Source organism: Mus caroli, unplaced genomic scaffold (genome assembly GCF_978045245.1).
Source record: "Mus caroli unplaced genomic scaffold, Mus_caroli_1 scaffold_4, whole genome shotgun sequence".
Taxonomy (NCBI): Eukaryota; Metazoa; Chordata; class Mammalia; order Rodentia; family Muridae; genus Mus; species Mus caroli.
The window spans coordinates 102,627,621-102,655,615 of NW_028227259.1; the positions used below are offsets into that span (position 1 = coordinate 102,627,621).

General features: G+C 38.2%; 1 protein-coding gene across 4 annotated transcripts in view; it reads left to right on the forward strand.

Moving 5' to 3' along the window:
- Cfap299 (cilia and flagella associated protein 299) overlaps window positions 1–27,995 on the forward strand; it is a 544,932-nt gene that overhangs the window by 179,789 nt on the left and 337,148 nt on the right. For all 4 annotated transcript variants that reach the window (XM_085836307.1, XM_021163887.2, XM_085836303.1 and 1 more), the window contains one exon: window positions 12,764–12,854. In XM_085836307.1, the coding sequence (XP_085692433.1) occupies window positions 12,764–12,854 (91 nt within the window). The remainder of the gene's footprint in view (window positions 1–12,763; window positions 12,855–27,995) is intronic.

The window sequence follows — 27,995 nt, forward strand, 5'->3', positions numbered from 1 at the left end:
TAATGTCTCAAGCTCAATGGATCATGGCAGAAGGATTTAACGGCTGACAAGAATCCTACATTTTGATGGCATAGACCACTCAAGTGATTTTGAAGTGTATGTAAAATGTAAACTTGGACTCGAGTAATTTATTACTAGAATTTAATGAAGCAGAATAGCAAGTCCACCTATTTACTCTACCTCTCATATCAACAGTGGAGAAATCACAACTGTTTTGCAGATTGAATCAGTGCTGGGTTCCCTCTTACGAAAACAATAAAAATCATTGCCACAACTGTATGAGATACTTAAAAGTAAACAGCTATTTAAATGCAAACATTCTCGAATTTATTGTTCTGACTGTATTAGTATTTCCTCTCTAGTGACTATGGTAGAGTGAATTGATATTACTAGATTTTCTAATATATATTGTGGGGCAGTGGACTGTGCCACCAGACAGTAAGGCCAAGTGGATTCAGAGACCCCAGCAATTCTCATACTTGAGAAGGTAGGCACTTAAATCTATCCCTGACCTGGAACACATGACCTCGACACCCCCATTTTAAGGACTGTGCAATCAGTCACATAGGGACAGCACCTGAAGTCCTTCCATATACAGGTCAGGCATCACTAACATCTCAGACCAACCCAGTAGAAAGCATCTGCCTTTAGATCCCAACCCACCCCCAAAACGTTCACAGCATCCTATCCACAAGGAATAAAGAATACAAGTTAATTCACGAAGGATCGATCATATGAGAGTGCCCGTCTTATCACTGCAGATCCCCGGGGTTAATGCCCGGTACACAGCCTGGTAATATACTGTAGTAGTAATTCAAGCAACAGCCGCTGCCCATTATGTAAGAGCATATCACACAGTTTTCATGAATTCGTGTGTTCAGAAAAAGAAAGAGGAAGGGTAGAAAGAAGAGAATATTTTTACCAGGGTCAGGAATTTGGAGTGTAGTATAGAGTTTTAACTTTAATGTGCTTTTAATTGAAATAGAATTTTACTATTCTGTCCTTTCTATTTCTTTCCTCAGCCCCTCTGAGCTACCCTCCCTCAGAATCCTCCGTATTCTTCTCATTCTCAGACTGATAGCCTCTCTTTCCTTCACTATTATTGTTGCACAAACACATAGATACATAAGTAGGTGTGTGTGCAAAAATATGCATGTACAACTTGCTGAGTCCATTTTTGCCTGTGCGTATATAGATGTTTGCAGGGCTGACCATATCTATTGGGCAACCAATAAAAAGCTAACCCAAGGAAGGGCCAGTCTCCTTCTCCCAGCAGTCATTAGTTGCCTCTTGTTCTTTGTCTAAGGGTGAGACCAGACAAAAGTTTCACTTCCATAGTAACATATCCAATGGCATTGCTATTTTTTTTGTTCATGTTCATACAGCCATTTCTAGGAGATACTGTTGCACAGCAGTCTTCCTCATCATCTGCCTGGTACGGTCATCCCCCTCTCCCACAGTGTTCTCATAGCCATAGATGCAGGAGTTATCCTGTAGATTTATCTGTTAGGACTGAGCTCCCCATGATCTGTTGATTTCTGTATTGGGTCCAGGTGTGTTTTTTCTTCGTGGTCTCCATTTGCTGTAAAGAGAGGTTCCTCTGATAAGGGGTGGTAGCTGCGCTTAATGGGATGTGGGAGGAGAGATCTACAGTCTAGAAGAACCAGACTATGGCTGAGGGCAGGCAACGATATAAAACTATAACTTAGCAATGTACAATGCACAAAGTTTCATTCTGAATTGGGAGAAAAGGTCTTGGCTCTGTAGGCAGATGGCTGAGCACTGCCCCTTCCATAAGGATTAGACGAAGACAGGAAAGGATGAAAACTTGTTGTATTTATTGTTGATGGCCAAGTTTCTTTAATAATGATGAACAGGCCTATAGCTAAGGCTATAGGTTTGGTAAAATCATTCCAACCTCTTAACATTTTCCCGACATTCTTAACATGTTCTCTCCTAACCTTATTTGTGGGCATAATGTTATTGGATGCTCTGAAAAGATTATCCTTGTATTACTCAAATGCTTTTTTCTCTGTGCCTGTATCTGGTTGCAATCTGAACATGGCATGGTGATGCTTATTCTAAGAATCTCCCCTCTCAATGTTGTGTAAACATTGTTCCCCATTCATTCTCTGATGTGTTAGTAAAAGCTGGTCAGCCAGTGACTGAGCAACTGAGAGAATAGGACTGAACTCCTGATCCCAGCCAGTGGGTGGAGGGGAAGAGAGAGGGAGGAAGAGGGATTCACCTTGTGGAGAGGGTCCAAGGGACACCGTGAGAATACACGTGGGGCAGAGAGAGTGAGAGCAATATGGAAAGTGCAAGCACCTTGGGGATTTGGGCTGGGAAGCAGCCAGATTAGCGCAGAGGATTAGAATCGATGAATAACTGTTCCGATTGTTGGGCAGTACAGCTTGATTACATTAAGTCCTGTAGTCTCTGTCTTGCTTATGTGGGAGCTAGCTGGGATAAAGGAAAACATCACTTAGAAGACTGCAGTCGGACTGCTGGCATCCTCTTTCTTGGTCTTAAACCCTTTCCACGATCAGTTTCCTACCTAGCTTCTGACAGTGACAAAGCAAACTCAGAAGACTGGGTGCTTGGCATACAATGCATACATCTCTAGATTGCATGTAGCACCTCGTGCCTCTGTGGATATCTAAAATTAGTTGTAGTATTCTATTTTTATGGTGCAATAACAATAAAAATGTCCTGGGATTTCAGACATGAACGGCCCAGGTTTTCAAAGGGGTCCTGAAATCCAAACGCAGGTACTCATGCTGTCCAAGCAGTTCAATTCTCCGACTCGCATCTCTAGTCCCGAGTTAGCTAATTAGAAAAAAAGAAAACAAAACAAAACAAAACAAAATATGATACAGGTTTTTTTACAGTACACTTTTACTTATCTATTCTTTTAAAATTACTTCATATTAGATTTTAAGAAACAAAAGTATAGACATGCTTGATGTGATATATATATATATATATATATATATATATATATATATATATATATGTATTAGGTATTTATTTCATTTACATTTCCAATGCTATCCCAAAAGTCCCCCACCGGCTCCCCCACCCACTCACTCCCACTTCTTGGCCCTGGCGTTCCCCTGTACTGAGGTAGATAAAGTTTGCACGACCAATGGGCCTCTCTTTCCACTGATGGCCGACTAGGCCATTTTCTGCTACATATACAGCTAGAGACACGAGCTCTGGGGAGTACTGGTTAGTTCATAATGTTGTTCCACCTATAGGGTTGCAGACCCCTTTAGCTCCTTGGGTACTTTCTCTAGCTTCTCCATTGGGAGCCCTGTGATCCATCCACTAGCTGACTGTGAGCTATCTGGGTCCTTTCAGAAAAACCTTGCTAGTGTATGCAATGGTGTCTGCGTTTGGAGGCTGATTATGGGATGGATCCCCGGATATGGCAGTCTCTAGATGGTCCATCCTTTCGTCTCAGCTCCAAACTGTGTCTCTGTAACTAGTAAATGCTATCCTGTTAGAAATATTAATTGTAGGCCATGCTGTAGTTCACTGGCTTAAAAAACAATCAGACCTCCTCTGGACACAGTAGTAATCCACAGTCCCAGTTAGACTGGAATGGTTACTGTGACTAAGCTTCCACGTAGACCTCAAGGTTAATTCTGTATACGTCAGCCCCCCCCCCCGCCCCCGCGCCCTTCCCCCTTCAGTTTACCTGGGTTTCTTCCAGTGGACTCTTTGTTTCTGTTGTGTAAGAGAATGGGAGATTACAGTGTACCAGAGCCATGCTTAGCCAGTGAGATGCAGGTTTAAAACTGAATGCCAACCTGTGATAACCAAGTTACCCAATCTCATTGAGTCTCATGTCATCTGATAGGAAAGAAGTATGTCTTCTTTAGGCCTTGATTTGTGAATAATTGATAGTGTTTGGAACAGTACTCAACAGCTAAAAATAATAGTCCTAGTCTAATAGATCGATCACCAGATCTGATTTAATAATTTTTAGGACCTTTGTATGGAAATACACCTTAATGGTTAATCTAAGTTTGCGTATTATAAACACTCCAAATTTTACCTTAAAAATCGTAAGACATCTAAGAAATCACATTCACTAAAACTATGTAGGCAACTAACTCTCCAAAATAAGTTTCTTCCTTAGTTTTCCGTACTTGTCCTTTTTGTTATTTATTCTTCTTCATGTGCTTATTATGTGTGTATCTGTGCTATGATATGTAAACATTTAAACTTTATAACCAGTAGACTTGTTGTTGAGGATTAAAAATATGTTTATAGTCATCCATGCCAGATTATATAAATGCCTTTAGCTAAAGATTAACCACAGTTGGTAAAAATGAACTCATCTGCGTGTAACTTTCAGCCCATTTAAACGTGCAGTGGCCTGTAAACAGAGACGAGGTATTTGCCTTTATAAAACTCAACCCTAAGATTTTGTAACATACCCACTTCTTGAGGAAGTAAATTCTTTTGTAATATTTATTTAAGCAAAGTTTCTCAGGTCACTGACTGTTTAAAATAACACTAGGTATTAAAGTGTGTTGTGTGTTGAGATCTTAGGAACTCCTCACCCTCTCTCCATGCTACTTTTCTGTTCTTAATGGGGAGTTGCAGGCTCTCAGCCTACACGATGGGATCAGAACTATTTGTTATGTAATGTTTTTCTCTTCTGTACACAGCATTGTAACTATAGATCCTTGTTCTCCCATACAGTATGCGTTAATTTTGCTTGCTAATACTGTACGCCTGTTTTCACAAGTTTTATAGTTGGAAGGGGCCTAGAGAATACTTAGCTTAGCATAGAACCCAAGTTAGAAACGTGTTGTGACTTGACTTAATTGGAAGAGGTATAGAAATTAAAGATTGTTGGGTCATATAAGATTTCAGTTTATTTCCCATTATCTCGTGTATCCACTTAAGATGGTTAACTGTAGGCTCTGAGAAATAAGTTAAACTTTAAGTAATACTTTCCTAGAAAGTCTTTAAAATATTAATCTTAAATATGAGTTTAAAGTTCAGTTTGGTCTCCCAACCAATCACCAAACACCCTTTCTTGCAAATAGATAAGAAGTTTCAGGCAGTGAATTAGCAGTTAACATTTATGGCCATTTTTCACCAGTGGCCATATCTTGTCAGACTGGCTGTTTTGTAGCTCACAGAGATCGTAGCTGGGTAAGACAGTTGAAGACATTATCCTCTCAGCAGGTTGCCTCATAAATTCTCATGCTATGAAAGCTAGTCATCAGGAGGGGAGCTTCATGGTCAGTCATGACTTGATTTATTCGTGTTCAGTGACCAGTGGACATAACGTCTTTGACAATGGGGTTTTCCCACCAATTCTGGGAAGCAACCAAAAGTAATGGTGATTGATGAATTAGTTTGGGAGTTCTCTGGGATGAACGTGGAACTCCTTAAGAAGGATGAGATGTTGGGAGGGTGGATAGGAAGGTGAGATAGATCTGGGAGTGTTGGGGGTAAATATAATAAAATATATTATATGAAACCATTAAAGATTTAATAAAAACAGAGAAGTAAAATTGACAGTAGATAAAGGAAGCTATACATTCTTTTAGTCCAGATGGGTTCAATCCAGGCTGTGTTGATATCATGGGACCCAGAACCCCACTCTTCTCTTCTTTGTTTTCCTTTAGTGGTTTCTAGCTATTCCGACATGTCCATGTCCGTGAATGGTACCCATAGATCTGTTCTTCTGCAGCTTTGTGTCTCATACACCTGGGAATACATAATTCAGGTCATTCCTTTCATTCACACAAATATCTGGGCCAAGGAAGACTAACAATCACAAAATAGTTGCTGTCTTTATTGCTGTGAAGAGACACCATAACCACACAACATTTATAAAGCAAAAACATTTAGCCGGGGCTGGCTTACAGTTTAGAGGTTTAGTCCATTATCATGGTCCTGCCTGGCATCATGACAGGACAGAAGCATGGCAGCTGCGTCCAGGCAGACTTGGTGCTGGAGGAGGAGATGAGAGTTCTACATCTTGAGCCACATGCAGCAGAAGGAGACCACCATACTAGATTTAGTTTGAGCATACAAAACCTCAAAGTCCCCCTCCACAGTGACACACTTCCTCCCAAGAGGTCACACCTACTCAATCAAGGCTGATCCTCCTAATCATGCTTCTCCCTATGGATCAAGCATTGGAACAGTTAAGTCTGTGGGGGCCTTTCCTATTCAAATCAGCACAGTTGCAAAATGTGCAATCAAGTAGATAATTCACCCTAAGGTATTATGAATATAAATACGTTATATAAGTATAAATATATTTTATAAATATATTTCATATTACATCTATATCTATTTCACATATACATCCTATAAAAAGAAACCCTGAGCAGTGCACATGAAACTGGTAATAATTGATATATTTTATGTTGTAGGAATGAGATTGGTAACCAAACTGGACTTTTAAATAACATGTAAAATTCTGAGCGTTTACAGTTAAGCAAGATATGACAAAGAAATAACAAAAGGAAAGGTTAGATTCATCATGTGGAAGCCCGGGAATTCTCAAATGTCTTTGGGCAGGAATGGAACCCATTCCTTTATTAATTTAAATTTTCTTATTGGTATATATTTATTCTACACAGTACTAGGTTTCATCAAGAATTGTATTTTTCCAGTACATTGTGTATCCCGACTTCATGTACTCCCCAGACTGTCCTTCATTTCCACCTCCCTCTTCTGTCCTCTAAAAGTTTGGTCAAATGTGTAGACAGTTCTAAAAGGATGATGTGTAGATAGAAAGCAAGCATAGCGACGCTTCTCAGCATCCTGAGCATCTCGATGTGAAAATCAAACCCACATCATGGTCCCATTTCATCCTTGTCAGAATAGCTCATAAGGAAGACAAACAGCAACAAACAAATGCTCATTTGCATGCGGGGAATGGGACCCATAGACATCGCTGGTGGGAATTATTAGATCAACCACTGTGAAAATCAGTATGGAGTATCTTAACCAGGTAACCATTTTATCAATTATATATTTTATTTATGACTAATAGTTACAGATTCTAATGAGTTAAGTTAAAGCTGCAATTTATTAGAAGAGTACTGTTATTACAAATTCAAAGAGAAAGTGGGAGTAGTTTCAGTGTTCTTAGAAATAACTTCTTTACTAATGGACCCATTGGGGTTGGCTGGTGAATTTCTGTAATACAACCTGGTTAGTTCTGACTGATGAACTTGCAAGAATAACTGTTAAGACTTCTCAGGCAATTCCCAGTGCTCTGTAATGTGTTTTTTATTCTGTTACATTTGTCCTCGTTCAGATCATGTTAGGACCGTCATGTTGATATATGAGCGTAGCTTCTCATATTACTTGCTGACACAATCTCACCACAAATTCCTTGATCCTCAGGCTCTTATAATCTTTTTACCCTTAATCATTTTTGTTTCCTTGGTTATTCAGTGTGTGTGTGTGACCACCGAAGTGTATAGATCAGGAGACAGATCTGGGGAGTCATTTTTTCCCCTTCCATTCTGTGAGTCCTGGAGATTGAATTCAGGTCATCAGGCTTGGCTACAGATGCCTCTACCTATTCGGTCTCACAGGTCCCATTGCATCTATTAAATTCAGGAATCTGTCCTTCCCTGCTTCCTCTTTCTGCTTTATACCCAATGTTTCTCTCCTTCTGAAACTGTGAAACCCGCCACTTGTGAATTCCTCTAGACTTGTTCTTTTTATCCTACAGCTCTCAAAAGCTGCTGAATATTTTTTCTAAAACACAAATTGTCACATTTCTTTGTGTAAAATAGGTGTGGTTTAACACCTGTACAAAGCAGCCTTGAAGCACAGAAGCCTTCTTTAAATGGAATTACAGCTTGGTGATTGTAACGAGTTTCAGGGCATCCTTACTAATCTTCAAAAATGCTATCATTTATTATTGTTGTGTGATTTCTCCCTTGATTTTTTCCATTTACTTTCTGGCTGCCTTGGCATTACCTGAAGTTGCCTTAAAACCTTACCCTTGGATTCCTTTCTGCCTTCAGAATTACAAGTATTTTTCTCCCTGACCCCCACCCACAATGACTTACAGACTTATCTTTCAGCATCCAGTTTAAGCACAACTACTTTGAGTATAAATTATCTTTCTTTATAGGATAGCATATTTTCTCATGAACTTCTCTGATGCGCTCTTCCTATTTCTCCCGGTAGTTGTCATTACTGTGTTTCCATACCTACTCACCTCCGTGAGACCAGAGAGCAGCTGGGAGCAGGAACTGTGCTTTACTGACCTCTGCGCCCCGATAAAGCTCCTGATTAAAAATAGAAACACAATAAAAATGTTTGTTAAATACATAGAAAATTGCCATGTGAAAACAGGTTGATTCTTTAATAAAACATTGCTCAACTTTTTACTGTTTGGCTCAGTGTTACTACAATGATCTTTCTTTATCAAACTTTAAAAAATTATTTTATCTGGGTTCTTTCCAACCTCTTGCTATTATAAATAAGGCTGCTATGAACATAGTGGAGCGTGTGTTCTTATTACAAGTTGGAACATCTTCTAGGTATATGCCCAAGAGAGGCATCGTTGGATCTTCCGGTTGTACTATGTCCAATTTTCTGAGGAACCGCCAAATTGATTTCCAGAGTGGTTGTATCAGCCTGCAACCTCACCAGCAATGGAGGAGTGTTCCTCTTTCTCCACATCCTGGCCAGCCTATGCTGCTACTTGAGTTTTTTTTTTTTTTTTTTTTTTTTTTTTTTAATCTTAGCCATTCTAATAGGTATAAGATGGAATCTCAGAGTTGTTTTGAATTGCATTTCCCTGATGACTAAGGATATTGAACATTTCTCAGCCATTCAAGATTTCTCTGTTGAGAATTTGTTTGGCTCTATTTGCCATTTTTAAATTGGGTTGTTTGGTTTGTTAGTGTGTAACTTCTTGAGTTCTTTGTATAATTTGGATATTAGCCCTCTGTCAGGTCTAGTGTTGGTGACGATATTTTTACATTCTGTAGGCTACCAATTTGTCCTATGGAGAATGTCCTTGGCCTTAGAGAAGCTTTTCAGTTTCATGAGGTCCCATTTATTAATTGTTGATCTTAGTGCCTGAGTATTTGTATTCTGTTCTGGGGGTTGTCTCCTTTACCAATGAGTTCAAGGTTACTCCCCACTTTCTGTTCTATGAGATTTAGTTTATCCAGCTTTATGTTGTGGTCTTTGACCCACTTTGAGTTTTGTGGAGGCTGATAGATATGGATCTATTTGCATTCTTCTACATGTAGACATCCAGTTAGACCAGCACCATTTGTTGAAGACGCTTTCCTTTTTTCCATTGTGTGGTTTTGGCGGTTTTGTCAAAAGTCAAGCGTCCATAGGTGTGTAGATTTAGTTCTAAGTCTTTGATGTGATCCCATTTATAAATCTGTCTGTTTCTATTCTAATAGCACCCAGCTTTTACTATTACTGCTTTGTAGTACCGCTTGGAATCACGATGGTGATAACTCCAGTTATTTTATTGTACAGTATTTTTCAACAATCCTGAGTCTTTGTTTTATTTTCATATTTTTCTCTCAAGTTCTGTAAAGAATTGTATTGCAATTGTCATGGGAGTTGCATTAAATGTTTAGATTCCTTTCAGAAGGATGGTCACTTTCTCCATGTTAATCCTGGCAATCCATGAGCTTTCCATCTTTTGATATCTTCTTAAATTTCTTTCTCCAGAGACTTGAAGTTTTTGTCATGCAGGTCTTTCACATGCTTGGTTAGAGTTATATCAAGATATTTTATATTACTTATGGCTATTATAAAGTGTTATTTCTTGATCCCTCAGCTCATTTATCTTTTTTTTATAAAGGAGGGTTACTGAATTTTGTGTGTGTGTGTGTTAATTTTGTATCCAGCCATTTTGCTGAAAGTGTTTATCAGCTGTAGTAGTAGAATTTTTTTGGGTCACTTATGTACACTATCATATCATCTGCAAATAACAATACACTGAGTTCCTTTCTAATTTATATATCCTTGATCTCCTTAGTTGTCTTATTGCTCTTACTAGGCCTTCAAGTACTATATTGAATAGATATGGAGATAGTGGACAGCCTTGTCTTGTTCCTGATTTTAGTAGCATTGCTTTAAGTTTCTCCCCATTTACTTTGATGTTGAATATTGGCTTGCTGTATATTGCCTTTATTAAGTTTAGCTGTATGCCTTGTATCATACAGCTCTCTCTAAGGTTTTCGACATGAAAGGGTGTTGGATTTTATCAGAGGTGTTTGATTTATTTAATGAGGTGATCATTATATTATTTTCCTTTCAGTTTGTTTATATAGTGGATTACATTGATAGATTTTTGTACATTAATACCTGGGATGAAACCTACTTGATCATGGTAGATGATGCTTTTGATGTGTTCTTTGATTTGGATTGCAAGTGTTTCACTGACTATTTTTGCATCAACGTTAGTAAGGGAAATTTGTCTGTAATTCTCTTTCTTTGCTGAGTCTTTTTGTGGTTTAGATATCAGGGTGACTGTGCCCTCATAGAATGAGTTTGGCAATGTTCCTTCTGTTACTACTTTGTGGAATAGTTTGAAAAGAATTGGTATTAGCTCTTCTGTGAAAGTCTGCTAGAAGTCTGCACTGAAACCATCTGGCCATGGGCTTCTTTTCAGTTGACTTTTAATTACTGATTCTATTTTCTTAGGGGTTATAGAGCTTTTAAAATAGTTTACCTGATCTTGGTTTAACTTTGGTAAGTGGTATCTAGAAAATCATGCATTTCATTTAAATTTTCCAATTTTGTGGAGTACAGGATTTTGAAATAAAACCTAATGAATCTTTGAATTTTCTCCTTGTCTATTGTTATGTCTCCCTTTCATCCCTGGTTTCATTTATTTGAATACTGTCTTTCTGCCTTTTAGTTAGTTTGGCTAGGCGTTTGTCTATCTTGTTGATTTTCTCAAAGAACCAGCTCTTGGTTTCATTGATTCTTTGTATTGTTTTCTTTGTTTCTAATGGATTGATTTCAACCCTGATTTTGATTATTTCCTGCCATGTACTCCTCTTGGTTGTGTGCTTCTTCTTCTTTTTTCTTCTAGAGTCTTCAGGTATACTTTTAAATTGCTGATATAAGAACTCTCTAATTTCTTTATGGAAGAACTTAGTGCTGTGAGCTTTCCATTTAGTACTGCTTTCATTGTGCCCTATAAGTTTGGTTATATTGTGCCCTCATTTTCACTGAATTCTAGAAAATGTTTAATTTTATTCAACATTTCTTCCCTAGCCCAGAAATCATTGAGTACAAAGTTGTTCAGTTTCCACAAGAGTGTATGTTTTCCTGTGTTTCTATTGTTGTTGAAATCCATCTTTAATTCATCGTGATCTGATAGGACACAAGGCATTACTTCATTATCTAGTATCTGTTGAGGCTCACTTTGTGATTGTAAACTTTGGAGAAGGATCCAAGAGGTGCTGAGAAACAGTATATTCTTTTGTGTTTGGGTGAAAAGTTCTATGCATGTCTATTAAGTCCTTTTGATTCATAACCAGTTAATTTCATTATTTCTCTGTTTAGTTTTTGTCCTGATGAGCTGTTGAGAGTCTGATGTTCAAGTATCTGACTATTAATGTATGGGGTTTGATGTGTGATTTAAGCTTTAGCAATGTCTCTTTTACAAATGTGGGTGCCCTTGTGTTTGGGCCATAGGATTCAGAATAGAAATATCATCTTTGTGGATATTTCCTTTGATTAGTATATAATGTTCTTCCCTATCTCTTCTGATTAATTTTGATTGAAAGTCTATTTTATTGAATATTAGAATGGTTATGCCAGGTTGCTTCTTGAGTCCATTAGCTTGGAAACCTTTCCAGCCCTTTACTTTGAGGAATTGTCTATCTCTATTGCTGACATATGTGTTTTGTATGCAGCAGAATGATGGATCCTGTTTATGGAATCCACTCTGTTAGCCTGTGTCTTTTTATTGGGGAAATTGAGTCCATTTATATTTAGAGATATTAATTACCAATAATTTTTAGTTTCTGTTATTTTGATGTTGCTGATGGTAGTGTGTATGTGTGTGTTTTGTGTGTGTGTGTGTGTGTGTCTTCCTTTGGTTGTGCTGGTGGGCAATTGCTCATTCCTGTGTTTTCTTGGGTATAGTTTCTTTGTGTTGGAGTTTTTCTTCTTGTATCCTCTGTAGGGCTGGATTAGTAAAAGATTGTTTACATTTGATTTTGTCTTGGTTTCTTCATCTATGGAAATTTAGAATTTGCTGGTTAGAGTAGTCTGGGCTGACATCTGTGGTCTCTTAGGGTCTGCAAGAACTCTCTCTACCCAGGCCCTTCTAGCTTTTAGATTCCCTGTTTAGTAACCGAGTATAATTCTGATAGGTCTGCTTTGATATGGTTCTTATCCGTTTCCTCTTGCAGCTTTTAATATGCTTTCTTTGTTCTATACATATAGTATTCTGATTACTATGTGGCAGAGGATTTTTCTTTTCTGGTCCAATTTATTTGGTGTTCTATAGGCTTCTTGAATGTTTATAGCCATCTCTTTCTTTAGGTTAGGGAATTGTGTGCACTGGGCTTCTGTGTTATAACTACATTGTCCTTCAGACTAAAGAAGCACAGTTATTGAATTCAGAATGTTTCAAAAGCTTTTTACTTTACTTTTCTTTTCTTTTCTTTTCTTTTCTTTTCTTTTTTTTTCTTTTCTTTTCTTTTCTTTTTCTTTTTAAACCTGAGATACCATGACATTATGGTATGATTGTTCTGTGCTTTTCTAGGACACTGACAAGCGCTGGGAAGGAGCTGCACGATAATTTCCTGAAAGCTCTAGCGATGAGGGAAGAGGATAATCGTGCCGGGAAACTGAGCGTGAGTACATTGTACCACCAAATTAAAGCGGATTTTCAAACACACAGTTAACATAGATGATGCAGCCTGTAATGTCTTCCATAAGATGTAGCTCATGTGCAGGCAAGACAGATGGCTCCAGACATAAAGGCAGATGCTCACCAGCATCCACCAGCAACCACATAGTGGGAAGGAAGAGCTGAGTAGCTGGATCTGTCCTCTGATCTCCAGGGGCCTGCTACAGCGCATGTGTACCCCATCCCCACAGAATAAGTAAATGTAGTGTGATAGACCCTGGATATATGTTTATATATTATAGTTCTGTGTGTAGATTTCTTTTTGATGATCATTTATGTTCATAATAGTAGCAAAATGGTAGAAAATTATAACCTTCTAAACAGTTTCCAAGGAGAAAATGGCAACACATTGTTTCTGCATGTCTTTCTCCTGTATAGAAAGTGCTTCTATTAATAATCCAACATGTTTTCTATTATAATTTACAGGACCCTTCTGAGCCTAGTTTTGGTTTATAGTTATACCTCTATTGAAAGCCTAGATTGAATTCAGTTTTCTAATCGAATATGACGATTGTTCTTCCTCTCCATCTATCCATGGAACACTGAGGGTCTTGTCTGCACATGAAATTGCCAGTAGGCTTCATAGTAAATGAAATCTTCTTTTTCTTCGGCTCTAAATTTTCCATTATCCCACTTCAGTTTATTCTCTGTAAATAAGTCACCAAGACTGTTTCAGTATGAGTATTTGGCTTTTTTTTTTTAAACTTAAGTTTATAATAGCTGAAGACTTACAGCTAGGAAAGTAAGGTAGAAATATAGATAGAAACGAGGCTCTGAAGGATCCTGTAAGTTATAATAAGAAATTGATGATTTTGTCTAATTGTTAGTAGAAGTAATATCTAGAAGGGAGAAAGAAATGCAGAAAAATGTGGTATCGTGCAGCCCATGATGTATACTCTTGGGAGGAGACACTGATTCTAAGTGATTCTCTACACCATGTGGGCTGGACAGGTACCCATTAAATTTACAATAGAGTTTCAAAATTGATGTGAATGATTTTTACTTGTAATAAGGAAGTACACAGCAGATTCTATTGGGCCCCAAAATGTGGGTCACAGTTAGCAGAACGGGTAAGAACACACAGCTTTGGATACCTTGACCCCACATGTTTTATCTTGGTGTGTGTGTGTGTGTGTGTGTGTGTGTGTGTGTGTGTGTGTGTGTGTTAGTATGTGCATGTGAGTGCATGTAACCTTGGAGGCCAGAGACAAGTCAAATTCTCTAGAGCTGGAGTTCCAAGCAGTTGTGAACTCTCGATGTCAGTGCTGAGAAAAATAACTCAGGTTGTCTGCAAGAACAGTATTAGCTCTTTACCTCTGACCCAACGGAACTGTTGTATTAGGGTTTGCAAGATGAGAGAGCTGTTTTGAGTGGCTCCATTTTCTTATGGCATCGCTTTAAATGGTATATATAATGTGTATATGACTTTTACCCTAGGAGAGTTCCTCAAGATTCAGAAGAAATCCTTCAGCTCCTTAAGTTTTACTTTGTATCTTACATATATAATTTTTTATCTTAGCTGGGTAGTAACTGGTTTGATAATCATAATATATAAATCCTACTTACAGACCCTGAGAAAAAGTCCATTTGGTCCTTTGCATTTGCACTGAGTTTTTCTGAAAGATGATGGCATGGTTGATATGCTTGGCTCGATCATTTTATGGAGTTAATATGTATACAAATAGCACCTTGTACCTATAAGTACATGTGCTTATTGCTAGCCCACTAAAATTAAACCAAAGAGTAAATAATGGCTAGATAGTCATTTAAGTAAGAAGCTAATTAAAAGGTCCTCCAACTCCCAGGCTGTCTCCTCTTTGCTCTGTGTCACACAATTAATCTATAACTTGGCCAATGTCCTTCTTTCTCACTCCTCCAGTGTCATATCTAGTTGTCCACCAAGCCAGATCAATTATTCTATTTAAGCATCTTTCAAATAACTATGTGAGATGTCACAAATGATTCAAAATGGTAAAGACAGGTAGTTCTAAGAGGTATCTTTTTGTGTTTAGTAGCATCATCAGTGGCCTGAAGAATGTGGATATCATGGAAAGAGTTCAGAGAAATGGGGAATGTAATCAGATATGCCTTTGAAGTACTGGCAGCAAGGTGTACATGTCTCTGGGGGCAGAAGATGAGCCATGAGCCAGGGAACTCCCCTGAGAGGTCACTGTGATTGCCAGAAAGTAGATAATGGAAGGGTGGAATTAAAAAAAAAAGACAGAAGTAATGTTGGCAGAAGAAAGAATAAACTAGCATTCTAAGAGATCAAGTCTACAATCCATATCACATTTGCTTATTTTGGTACTGAAAATGAAGCCCACGGTCTCACATCTGCTACCCTGAGCCACATCCCCAGCTCCCAGCTGCTTTGCTGGGACTTTGGCTTTAGAGGGTCTGGCAGGATTCTTGAAAGAGTGTTCATGTGATCCATTTTGGAATACTCAGTAGGGAGAGAGTAGCTTATGGAGTGAGAGGTGTGGTACTGAGTTTAGAGGTTGTAACGCATTCAATACAGCACTCAACAGTTCAAATAGAGTCTGGAGGTAGAAAGTGAGTACCGTCAAGATCAGTGCTCATGGTTTACTCAATACAACAGATCATAAAAATGTTTCTAAGTAAGGACAACTTGTAAATTAGGCAGGTTCTTATGCTTATCTAAGCTATGATGACCTGTTCATTAATGTGGTATTTAAATGAATATTCTCCATTTAATATTGATTGAGTTTTGAAACAAAAGATAAGCATAATGCATGATACATTAACAATTTAATAAATAATTAATATGCTATCCAAACTATATTTATAACCACTAAAGTTAGAATTATGGAGGGAATATATATAAACAATATTGGAACATATTCTTTGCTAGAACGTAAATTCGAATAGCTCCTTAGAAAGGATAGCTGAAAGAGTTCTTTGTAATGATTACGGACTTTATTAGGGATCTAAATATTATTCATCATTGGTAGGGTACTATATAATCAGAGTATTCATAGTACACTTGATAGGTAATACTGCTGCTGTAGGAAACATTTGTCCTCTTTACCAATGTCTTGCTCTGTGCAAATCTCTCTTATATTTGTCACAAACATGATGAAGATATAGGCTCTCCCTAACCATTTCTGTTGTCACAGGTTTATGTAACTCTTCTAAGTGGACAAATAGTTAAATAATTTTTTTCAGCCGGTAATAATTTAAGAATTCTTGATGTCATGTGTGAAAAGAAGAAAGCATTTCCTACCAATCAGAGTCTAGTGAGACCGTGAGGACATTTTGCATCGTGCTTCTGGTGAGGCCCCGTGAACCTTATTTTCCCACTCCACAGTGAGGGTGTAAACAGTACATGGCTGGCTTGTTTGAGCTTGGAAATATGTATTATCAAAACTGATGTAAAAACAGTGTTTGCTACTCTCCTTTCATGACCAGTGAAAGAAGCCACTGTAACCTGGGCCAGGAAAGACTATGAATGAGGAACTCCTAACCTACCCATTTCCTGTGTTGAAAACTTTATGAAACATAAGATTGCATTGTGTATGACCAATTACACTGTGCTGACATGATCTTTTCCCTCCTTTCTATCTTCCAACTTCTCTAACGTGTCCCCTTTCAGAAAACAAGGGTATCAGAGAGGTGCTTGCTTCCTTCTCAATAGAATCCATACTTGTCCACTGTAACTCACTGTGGAAATTATGATCAATAAAGTTTTACCATCATTATAAACAGGTTTCTTCAACACTTACAAATGCATATCAAGTTCCTTTAACTAGAAATGTATAGTTGAATATCACTTCATTGTTAATCCATTTGTCTTTGGATTAAAAGGGATATATGAACATTAATACCAATGTGAAACATCAGAGATTATATGGCCATAGCATCTGTGTTTAATTTTTGTGTTGACCACCTATTTCAAGTTAAACGCATGCATTTTGACTTTGTATAGCCTGACTTTTCCTACCTAAAAAGTGGACATTTTTGCAATGATGAGACATTGCCATATTAAAACATAATGCATAAAGCATGTATGTATGCATGTATGTGTGTATGTATGTATGTGTGTATGTGTAGTGCTTAGATGGTTAGGGTCTCTAGAAGCAAAGCCTAGTGCTCTACTGTGACACCTGTAAGGGCCTGAGAAAACCTGATAATGTAGATAAAGCAGGTGGGCAGAGAAGTGAGCTCATCAGATCCCAATCTTAGTTGATCACATAGGAAACTGAATTGTGTTGCAGAGTTTGTTCTGCTTTAAAGGAAGGGGGCTGTGGCGTCATTGTGGTGGCCCCACTTCCTCTCTGTCAGCTAGCCAATAGCTGTCATAGATAAGGGAGGGCGCAGAAGTCAAGCATCCTTTTGAGGAAGGTGCAAGCAGGAAAGATTAGCTATTAGCACCTGCCAAGTCTGTAGATTTGTGCTTGTCCCCAGGACAGGGAAACAGTAACGAAATCATTTGCCACAGGTCTCTAGAGCTGCCAGCCTGAGTTTATTTCATTCCCATTTCTTTTCCTGACCACCACCCCTATTAGAAATACATTAAAACATGGGATATTTACTTCTCAAGTATACCTTTCATTTAAGACCTTAGTGTTAACTGGTATGCACTTCACAATTTTATACATAAGAAACTATGACAATAGAAACTTTTTAAAAAATCAAAAGGAATAATAAATACTGCAACTGCTCAGCCTCCCATAGGAAAGCATAAGAAAACTTTAAAATTATTTAGAGCAAATCATAGTGAAAATATTTTATCTCACTAATACTTTACTTAAAGTGAAAATTTCTTGCCCTAATTTCATTCATTTAAATACCAACTAAAGAATGTGCCATATGTTCTCGTTCATCATTGTGAAAACTACAAAAAAGCAGCAGTTTAATGGCAGAAACGTTTATTTGCCTCCAAGTTCATAGGTTGGGTGTACTGTCCCTGGAGAGCCAGCTCCTCCATTGTTCCTCAGCTGGTAAAAAGGCAGAAAGTCATGGGGGAAAGATATAGCAGAGATGCTCTCCTTAGGCTGACGAGGAAGTAGAGAGAAAATAGGGACCCAGGCTACAAGACTAAGCCTGACATGACCCTACAAGTAACCCACCTACTCTCTCTTCAACTAGGTTTCACACTATTGTTTCCATCATCTCCAAAAGAATTTGATTCATCAGAGGAAATGAGAACTCTACCATTTTTTGGAAGCTAATGTAAATTTAACACCATATGGTCAAATATAGTAGAATCAAATGAAATTGCAAAACATATAGCTGAAGGTCATATATGCAGAATACTAAAGTATTTTAATGTAGTCAAATTTAGTATTCTTTATCTATTACCTTAGGTGTCAAAATTATGTAAGGAACCTAAGTTGAATAGATCTCATTAAGGTAGATTTGATATTAAAATCTCTTTAGGCAGAAAGAATGTAAGGGCAAGAAGATAGGAGCTGTGCCATTTTCTAAGCATGACACAGTATAAGGGCCATGAAATCACAGCCCTCTTGCTGACTACATCTTAATTACATAGGCAGTCATAGAATCAAATATAAAAAAATCAAGCCCTAGAGGAAAGTATATGAACATATGTACTCTAAAGCAATATATAACCCAAATCCCACCAACCATTCAAATTTAGTAAAATGAATTCCATTAGCACTGTAAAGTTTTGTCAAGAGACAATTATAGTCACTGTTCTATTACTGTGAAGAGACTCCATGACCATGGCGACTTTTATACAGTATTTAATTGGGGACTGGCTTTCAGGTCCAGAGGTTTAGTCTGTTATCACCATGGAAGGGAGCATGGCAGCAGTCTGACATGGCACTGAAGAAGTAGCTAAGAGTTATATCTTGATCCATAGGTACTGGGGGAGGGTGGGAAGGGGGAGAGGTGGTGGAATGGGGAGGGGGGACAGGAAGAGAGAGGGGGAGGGAAAGTGAGAGGGAGAGGGTAAGGAGAGGTGGAGGGGGAGAGGGAGATGGGAAGAGAGAGGGGGCGGGAGAGTGGAAGGGAGGGAGGGAGGGAGAGGGAGAAAGAGAGAGAGAGAGAGAGAGAGAGAGAGAGAGAGAGAGAGAGAGAGAGAGAGAGAGAGAGAGGAGAGAGAGAGAGAGAGAGAGAGACTGGGCCTTTTGATAGCTCAAAGCTTACCCCCAGTGACACATTTCCTGCAACCAGGCCACAACTCTTAATCCTTCTAATCCTTTCAAAGAGTTCTACTCCCTGGTAATTAAGCACTCAACTGTAAATGCCTACTTAGATAAATATGAGCATACATAGAAACATTTGGCAGTATATATAATAAGATACCTATAAGCAGGGAGAGGAACTTCATTGCCCTGTCATGGCCTCCTGTGTTGAAGTAAAACCTCTGACATAAGCCAAAGCACACTCCTTTTCCCATAAGTGGTTCTTATGAAAGTATTCTGCCTCAGTGATAGGAAGTATGACTAACACAGAGGATTTGAGTGAGTCACTTAGCTGTCGATTGTCTATACATGTAAGCTGTGCTACCTACATTAATAACTTACTAATATTTGAATTTTTTAAAATGCTTCATAGTTGCAAGTATAAAGGAAAATATTATTTAAACCTTAATAATGACCAATTAGTAGTAAAATTTTTATGCCTAGTGAAGTGTTTGTAAAGAAATAAAGAATGCAGCCAAGGAATCAACATTTGGAAATTTAGCTGACATGTCTTTTTCTCTGAAAATGCAACTACCTCTGAAAGGGGTCCTCTGCAGGTCATTGGCATCATTCTAGAACTCTCTGCCTACCTGACCTATTACCATAGACTGGGTTGACACCCATAGCCAAGGATTCATAGAAATAAACTTGTTTTGGATGTTTGAATCTGGAAACACCAGAGCAATCCCACTAATGTTGGAATAATTCCTCCATGTAGCTTTAACTAGATTCTAATTCTTGGTTTACAGTTATAAAAACCTGAAAGTAAACCTTAAAATTTGTGATGTTTACTCATGACTAGGGTAGGATGTTAGTTTAGCATAATCATTTTATGGAAACAGATCATTAAGAATGCCATCCAGTAGAATCCCTCTGAAACATTAGTACATTCAAATCAATGGCAGCTTTCTACCCCTGAGACAGTAGACCTGAGAAAATACAGTTAAGAAATGGAAATCTTGTCTTGTATGACGGGTGAAGAGGTTTCAGCTCATGGTAATCTTCCTCTCCTGTTCCCTCCCTTTCATGAGGTAAAATGCAGCCGAAGGCCGTGGTAAAGGCATGGACAGAAGATGAAAGACTGAGTCTGAGAAACAGAAGGGAGTAAGGACCAGGTGGCACATGTGTCCCCAGAAGCACTCACTCTCTTCAGCTAGGCCCCACCTACTGCATTCCACTAGCCCCAGTAATACCATAAGATTATATGACTCTATTGATGGGCTAACCCACTGGCCATGCCAGAGTCCTTATGGTCTGTAATCACTTTCCCTGACTGCCCCTGGCAACAGTGCTGCTCTGGAGAGGAAGTGTTAGCACATCTACACAATAACATGGTTTATTTGCATTTGTAAAACAAAAACAAAAACAAACTGTGGTTCCGCATCTAAACCTGTTTTTATATCTCCTATATCATATCACGTATAAGTGCAAACATTAACTTGTAACTTGAAAAATGTTTCAAACCTTGGGAAATGCAGGGCAAAACAGAATGCGTGCGTCCAGTAACACTTAAAATGAGATGATATAGTTATTTCCATGATATAAAAAGATACTGCCTGTTAGTGTTTTACTTAGGTTATAAAAGTTGTCATTCTATTATAGAAGACATTTGCAGTTGGGATATGTGAAATGAGGGCCAAGGATAGCCGTGACTTTTTCTTATGCAGTATGAATATTTCTTTCTTTACATTCACAAATTATTGGTGGTGGTGGGGAAATGTTTGCTTGCCTAATGTTACTTGTAGTGGCTTTCATATTGTGAATGATACAAAATAAAAAGTGAAAATAGAAAAACATATGAAATATGCATCTCAAAATGAACGAATTAAATGTCTTCTCTGTCCACAGGTTCCATCCCTTTAAATAAAAATAGTACTCATAGGAGAATTCCAATGACTATCCTCATCAGGAAGTTTGGGACTAACAATAACAAAGATAGCTTTCAAAGTAACAAGAAGGATGTAAGAGTTGTTTATCTTTGAAATGTAGACCAATTATCATCTAATTTGATTTTAAAATATAGTGATGAATGTGACAGAGAAAGTTAGTTATAAGACACTTCTAATTTGATTTTTATGTTAATAGGAAAATATATTACATTATATTGACAAGATTGTCTTCTGAGTTTCTTGTCGTATGTAATTTAATAGCACAGGAGATTGGCATGCACAGTGTCAGCAGCGTTTGCATATATGTTACAGAGGCTTCTTTTCCCAACAGGAAGGACAAGTATCAAAAAGGTGATTTATCACTTTGGTCAACACTACAGGGTCTGTGTAGCCCAGCATAGGCACCTGGGTTCTGGAGAGGCTGAGAACGTTGTGGCTGTTCTGCCTGTGAGGAGAGATACCTTAGTGTTCTCAGCCTGGTGCCCAGTCTGGCTGATTTCTGATATTCAAGAATCTGATGAAGTTAAGTGTCTCAGCAGCGCCAATCATGGCTAAAAGTTTGAAAATTCCTGGAGAGTCTCTTGTATTGAGTCCATAGTGAAGGACTGTGAAGATGAGTACATTTCTATTGTATTATACAAAGTATACAAATAATTATATGTAACTAGTATATTATTACATGCATATTATGTGATATAAGATCAGCTGAGGGCAGCAGCAGCTGCAGCAATAGTCAGCATGTTCAGAAAAGGAAGGAAGGAAGGTTGGCACCATTGCATGTCCCTCAGACCTTCATATTTGGTTCACCCTCTATGAAAGGCAGTCGTCCCCTTCCTTAATCTTCTGTAAGTGCCCTCCAAGATTCTCCCAGACACGGTACTGCTAGATAAGTCCAGATCCCATCCACAGGCGGGCAGGGTAAGCCATCAGTATCAGGAACAAAGGAATACAGCAATCATACCAGGATCTCTCACCATCCTTAACAAGTAGAGAGTTTGGAGTTTAAACTACAATGGATTTGCACTTTTTATTCTTCATCCTGCGCACTACTAACCGTTTGCACCGTCCTCCTAAAGAGGATTAAATTTTTACCCTTCCCAAAGAATCAGTGTTTTCATTGGTCTTTTTTTTCCTCATAAATTTTATAGCTTCTAGATTAGCACTTGCTTGACTTCTTCATATTCTGTAATTCAAGTCTGTGGTGTCATCAGCAATCCCTGGGGGGACAACCAAGAGCAATGATAATATTTTGGTGTCTTTGGGAACTTAAAAGCCATTTACTCCAAAATAACTTACTCATTTCTAGCCTTGGGGTTTTATCTGTTAGCCTCTGTGTTTAGTAAGAATATTATTATGGTTATCTGAAAGCTAATTAGTTTTTAAGAACTTGAGTGTTTCTAGTGTCCCGGACTTTCCTGGTTTCTCTAAGATTACTGAGCTCATTAATTTTAATTATCCATTTCCGTTTTTCAGTAAGAGTTGTGGTGTTGTTTCTTAGATACACTAGGTGTGCACTGAGCACACCGATCTACGTTCCTCTCTGGCCTTGTACATTATGGCCGTAGTGTGAGTCTTCCTAGCATATACATTCTTTAAAATTTTTCACTGATTTATTTGATGTTCGTACATCTTTCTATTGTGTTATTTGACCTCTGAGGAGATGGTAGTTTTGAAAAAAAAATTTTTTTTGGTCTTTTTACATTCTTTGGGTTACTTCTGTTTCTAAACTAAAATTTTCTTTTTTTGTATTTACTTCTGTAATGCTATACTGTTCTCAAATATGTAGAGCCCTTTGGGCCTGCATACTTATTTAAAGGAATGGTAACAAAAAGGCTCGCAGGAGATGCTGTGCACTTAGGGAAAACTAGTTAGATGTAACTGACAGGCTTCGTGTTATCATGTTTACCCAGAGTGCGTGTCATTAGACAGAGGCTCAGTTACATAGTATTTGCCATTTAGCCCCAAGACCCGAAGTATCTGCCTGTCTTTTGGGGGGTTTTCGTTAGTTCTGTTGGCCTGAAGTGTCCTGCAGGCCCATGTCTCTGAACACATCATCTCCAACTGTGGACAAACCTGAGGTGGATTCTGTCTGGAAGGAGGGGGTCGTTGGCTATAACACGCCTTAGTCATGCTCCACTTCCGGTTTCCCTCCGCCCTGCCCTGACCATGGATGCAGTATGCCCACCTGACTTGCTCTCCGGCTACCATACCTTCCCTACCACAGTGGCTATATCCCCTCGAACGGGAAGCTAGATTAAACTCTACCTCCTTTGTCTTGGCCGCAGCAGCAAGAAAAGTACCTAATCAACGTTTCTTTAAGAAGTATGACTATGAAACTCATTAGCTGGTTCATCTGAGAGAAATGGTTTTCTGCTGATAATTCTGTTTAGGGTAGAGTATATTTTCCATTGATTGCCTTGTCTTAGACCTACTTTAAATTGATTGTCTTCCAAAATTACTGATTTCTTGAGTTTGAATTGTCAGAGTTCTGTTTATAAGACAGGTTTCCTTCTTGGTTGAGGCCTCTGCTCTCTCCCTTCCCACATCCATCCTTCTTTACTTCCCTCACAAACTCAACCCAGCGATGACTGCCTTGCTTTTATTAGCAGCGTCCACCTCTGCGCAGGCCATTTACTATGCAGTGGACTGTGTTTGATATTAACAAGACGCTTTGTTTCTCTCAGTGGCTTCATATCTTGCTAAAATTGTTGAAGACAAATCAGATACAAAGGCATCTCAACTATTTGAGAGTGCATGTGTCAAAATGAATGTAATAGCTTATGGTTGCTAACCTTCGTGGAGGTCTCTTTGTACCCAAGAGCTGCAGGTGTCATTTAGAGGATGCTGCATACCACCCTGATATCTGTAATCAGGTATTAATTATTTCATAAATTATCTAGCAAGAGGAATTGTACACATATTTTTTGTGTTCTCTGAAGTGGCAAAATTTTCCAGATTCTTAAAAAACTATTTGCGGAGGAGAAGCACCCAGTTCTAAATGCTTTGATTTGGGGTAAACAGATTGGTATGAAGCACTAAATATCTTACATCTGACCTCCATTAAGGACTTCCATCATAACCCCAGATCTCTGGAACTCTCCAGAGTGGAGAGGAGTAGAGAAACTACAGGAATACATCTTTTGTCCTAAGGTTTTAGGCAGAGGAGAGTAGAGAGGGGGACTGTGGAAGGAGGGAGCAGAGGAGGGGGCAGTGGAAGGAGACTGATGTGTGTTGGATGCCAGCTTCATCCTAAGCTGTAACATCCCAGAAATGACAGGAGCAGAGTTTATCTTGATTTGTAGCTCTCCCATATGGGAATTTCCTTTGCCCTCTCTGACAGATGGCTGCTCAGCCTCTTCATAAATAGTTTAAATATTTTCAGTGATAGGAAACTCATTCCTTTGTAAATTGTCTTTTCCATTTCAGCAAGTTAGAATTAGGTTGTAAATGGTATTTATTAACTTTGGTTATTGAAGCCTATTTATATCATCTTTTAAAACAAGTTTTCTTGCTCATTTTAGGGTAAAAAAGGAGCAGTTCTTTTTGTCATTATTTAAGTCTTTGTCATTCTATGTGACTTCCTGGTAGTTCCTAAATTTCATTATTCCATAATAAAACAAAACAAAACAGAACAGAAAAACCCCATCTCCATTAAAAAAAATCAAAGTATAGCATACATATTAAAGTATGTAGTTTAAAAGTGTGTATGGATTTCTGTATTTCATAAACTACTAACAAATGAAGCAGCCCCTGGTCATGACCCTGAATAAGAACTTGGATGTCACTGAGAGCAAACAATCCCCATGTATGTCCCTTCAGTCATAGCCCCATTCTCTTAGGAGTCACATTTCTCGCTTTGCTAAGATTGCTATTCCATGCAGTCACTCTCGAACTATTATAACTGTAAATCTGATGGTCCTTTCTGAGTTCTCTCAGCAAATGTTTTGTTTGTAAGAATCGCTATGTTACTGAATGCAGCTGTGGTATGTTTTGTTTCATTTGTTGAGGCTTTTTTTTTTTTGATAGTGAATAGAAAAATGGAATCTTAACAGAACTCAATTTATTCTTTTCTTTATGGCTAGAACATTTTCTATCCCACTTAAGACAAATTTACTGTCTCAGATCACTAATACGCGCCCCTTTCATGCCGTACTTACCATTGGGATGTATATTTACCCATGACAGCTCAGGTAATAGACAGTATGAAAAGTAAGCATAGCAAACCAAGAAACTGCACATCTCTGCAGGATGTCAGACAGGCATAGATATGCGAAATTGGATTTCAAAATAGAATGTCTAGGTGGAAGTTGAAAGTTCAGTTTCTAGTGAACACTGTCTACTTAATCCTTGTCTGTTTGGATGCTTAAATGTAGTCATAGGCGGAGGAGAATAATTCTGGTAAAGTCAGCAGCACTTGGTTATGTCATCCAGTGAGACTTGGTACTTTGTGGCATGCTCATGTAATTTACAATATAATGTTATTGAATAAAATGTGTTATACTTTCTAATAATCTGGATATTAATTTAAATAGTATATCCCGTGATTATAGTCAGTGTTTGTATTACATTATGCTACACTATAATTAAAGTGTAATTTTAATTAAGAATTATAGTAAACGAGACTCTGTATGAGTGATTAAATAGCCATTTCATTTTTTTTTTTGGTCCAATGTTATTAATTTGAAAGCTAGAATTTACATTTTTCTCTTGCTATGCACTCAATGCCAGGAAGTTTCATAAGCAAGTGACTGATGGTCAGGGCTGGGTATGCTAGAGTTATCTTTCTCAGCATCCCTGGTCATGGAGTCTTGAGCTGGGGCTTATGATCTTGTCAGAGAAATTCACCTCCAGAGTAGATTTGTTTTACCTCTGTGTAAAAGACCAGCCAGAGGACAGTGTGGTGTATATCCAAATGTCATACTTTGGCCTTGAGCCATGTCTACTGTGAGAGTACAAGAGATTTATGAAGAGTAGCATTCATAGACAAATCTAAAAGAACCCTTCCCCCAATCAACCTAGGTATGCATTTATTCCAACTGCAATTACATTAGGTGTTATGAAGGCATGCTATGAATCATGGGTCTCTTCTCTCTTGTTGTATCTGTCTCTCGGCCAGTCCTTTACGTCTCCATTGTCCATTCTATCCTTTTCTTGGAGCATCATTTATTTCCTGTTTAGATCCTGTTTATGTCCTGGTTATATCCTGGGGCTATGCTCTTCCTCATGACACCTGTGGGTCATCACATGATGCTTGCTCAACTCCTCCTCACAGGTGGCGCCACCGCTTGGATCTTCATTATGTATTTTATGCTCCCATCCTATGGACTTTCATTTGTTTGTTTGTTTCTCTGATGTACTGGTAGGAATAGGAGACCAGAACATGGAGTCTTGCTGGAGTTAAGCCATGTTGTTTGTTAACCAAGTGGTCTAGAAAATAACATCCAATCGCTATTGGTAATGTGTGTGCATTTTTAAATTGTCTACAAAATTTGAATTATTGGAGCTAATGAGTTAAAAGACATATTAACACCGAGTACTTATTTAAAAGCTCTCTTATTTGTACTTGGTGATTGTGTTATTATTGTTAATTCTGTATAAAACGAGGCTCCAGTAATATTCATCTTTCAGGCTATTACTGTTACATCCTCAGGAAATCTTTCAGGACTGAAACTTGTTTTTCAGGTGCAAGGGTTCATTTGTTCCTCAAGCACTACCAATACTGTTTTTATAAGGCACATGACCAAGTCATAATATGTGCTTTCAGCAATGAAGTAATGAGAGTTGTTGACTATCAGTAGGAAACTTGGATGTTATACAGTTGATTTTGGGAGATGAGAAAAGAAAAAAAAACCCAAAAAGCTGAAACCCACAAGATCTCAAAGGGACAACTTAAAAATCCATGAATAATAAACAGAGGAAAGATTTTTAAAAGGCCGGGTGTCAAATACCTATGACATCAGTTTAATATATATGATCCCCACTTATATATAGCACATTACCAACCGTTGAAGTGACCTTGGCCACTGAATGAGGGTGATAGTTTTGAAAGACTGAGTTGTACTGAAGCAGTTGCTGAAATAGAGTAAGCACAGATATCCTTTCCTTCCATTGGGTATACAGAACTTTTCCCCACCTGTTTATTTTTCCTTAAACAAACATATTATCTGATATAACCAATCCAAAGAAAATGTTCTCTTCCTACACATGAATAAAACCCCGTCTTACCACCCTTATGCTAAGTCCTGGAGATTCTGATGTAGCTTGGGCTCTTATATCACAGCATGTCACTCTTGGAATCACTTCAATGAGTGCCCAGAATTCTATTCAAACAGCTAACCAGCTTCTGTTGAAGGCTGCTTTCTCCACTGACAGTGAACAGTTATTTCCACATGCAAGTATAGTATGATACAAATGGGAATCCCTGTGCTGTGATGAAGTTTTATATGAGAAATCAGTCATAGTCTTAAAGCTGTTAGATACAGAAAATGGCAAACTTAAAACATGTTTCACCAAATCTTGTACCATGTCCTTCATGAAATGGTTTCATACTATAGCTGTTCTCTGATAATTAGATACAGACTTATGCTATGCTATGGATGATAGGCCTTGCAGGTATATCTCAGATTCATGGTTGAACTGTGGTACTACTGAGAAGACTTTAGGGCAAGCTTCTGTTCTGTGTTTCAGTTGTGGGATGACAGTGATGATGGCAGCCACTCAGTGACCTGTAGGATGTCTTAAACAATTCATGGTGATGCATAGTGTGGTGTCTGCACTTACTGAATGCTCAACAAATATTAGATAATAAAACATTCTAGATTATTACATGAAGTACGAACTTCGCCAAGAAAAACTAATTGTTGTTGCTTTTAGTTTATAGCTGATGAGGTTGAGGCTCAAAATATGTGCTAGAGCCTTCTGCCCACCGTAACTATCCTCTACATAAAATTGAGTGGTTAGGATTTTAATCTTATTGCCTAATTACTTGAAATTAATAAAAATTTGAGCTTCTGTTATGTACTTTTG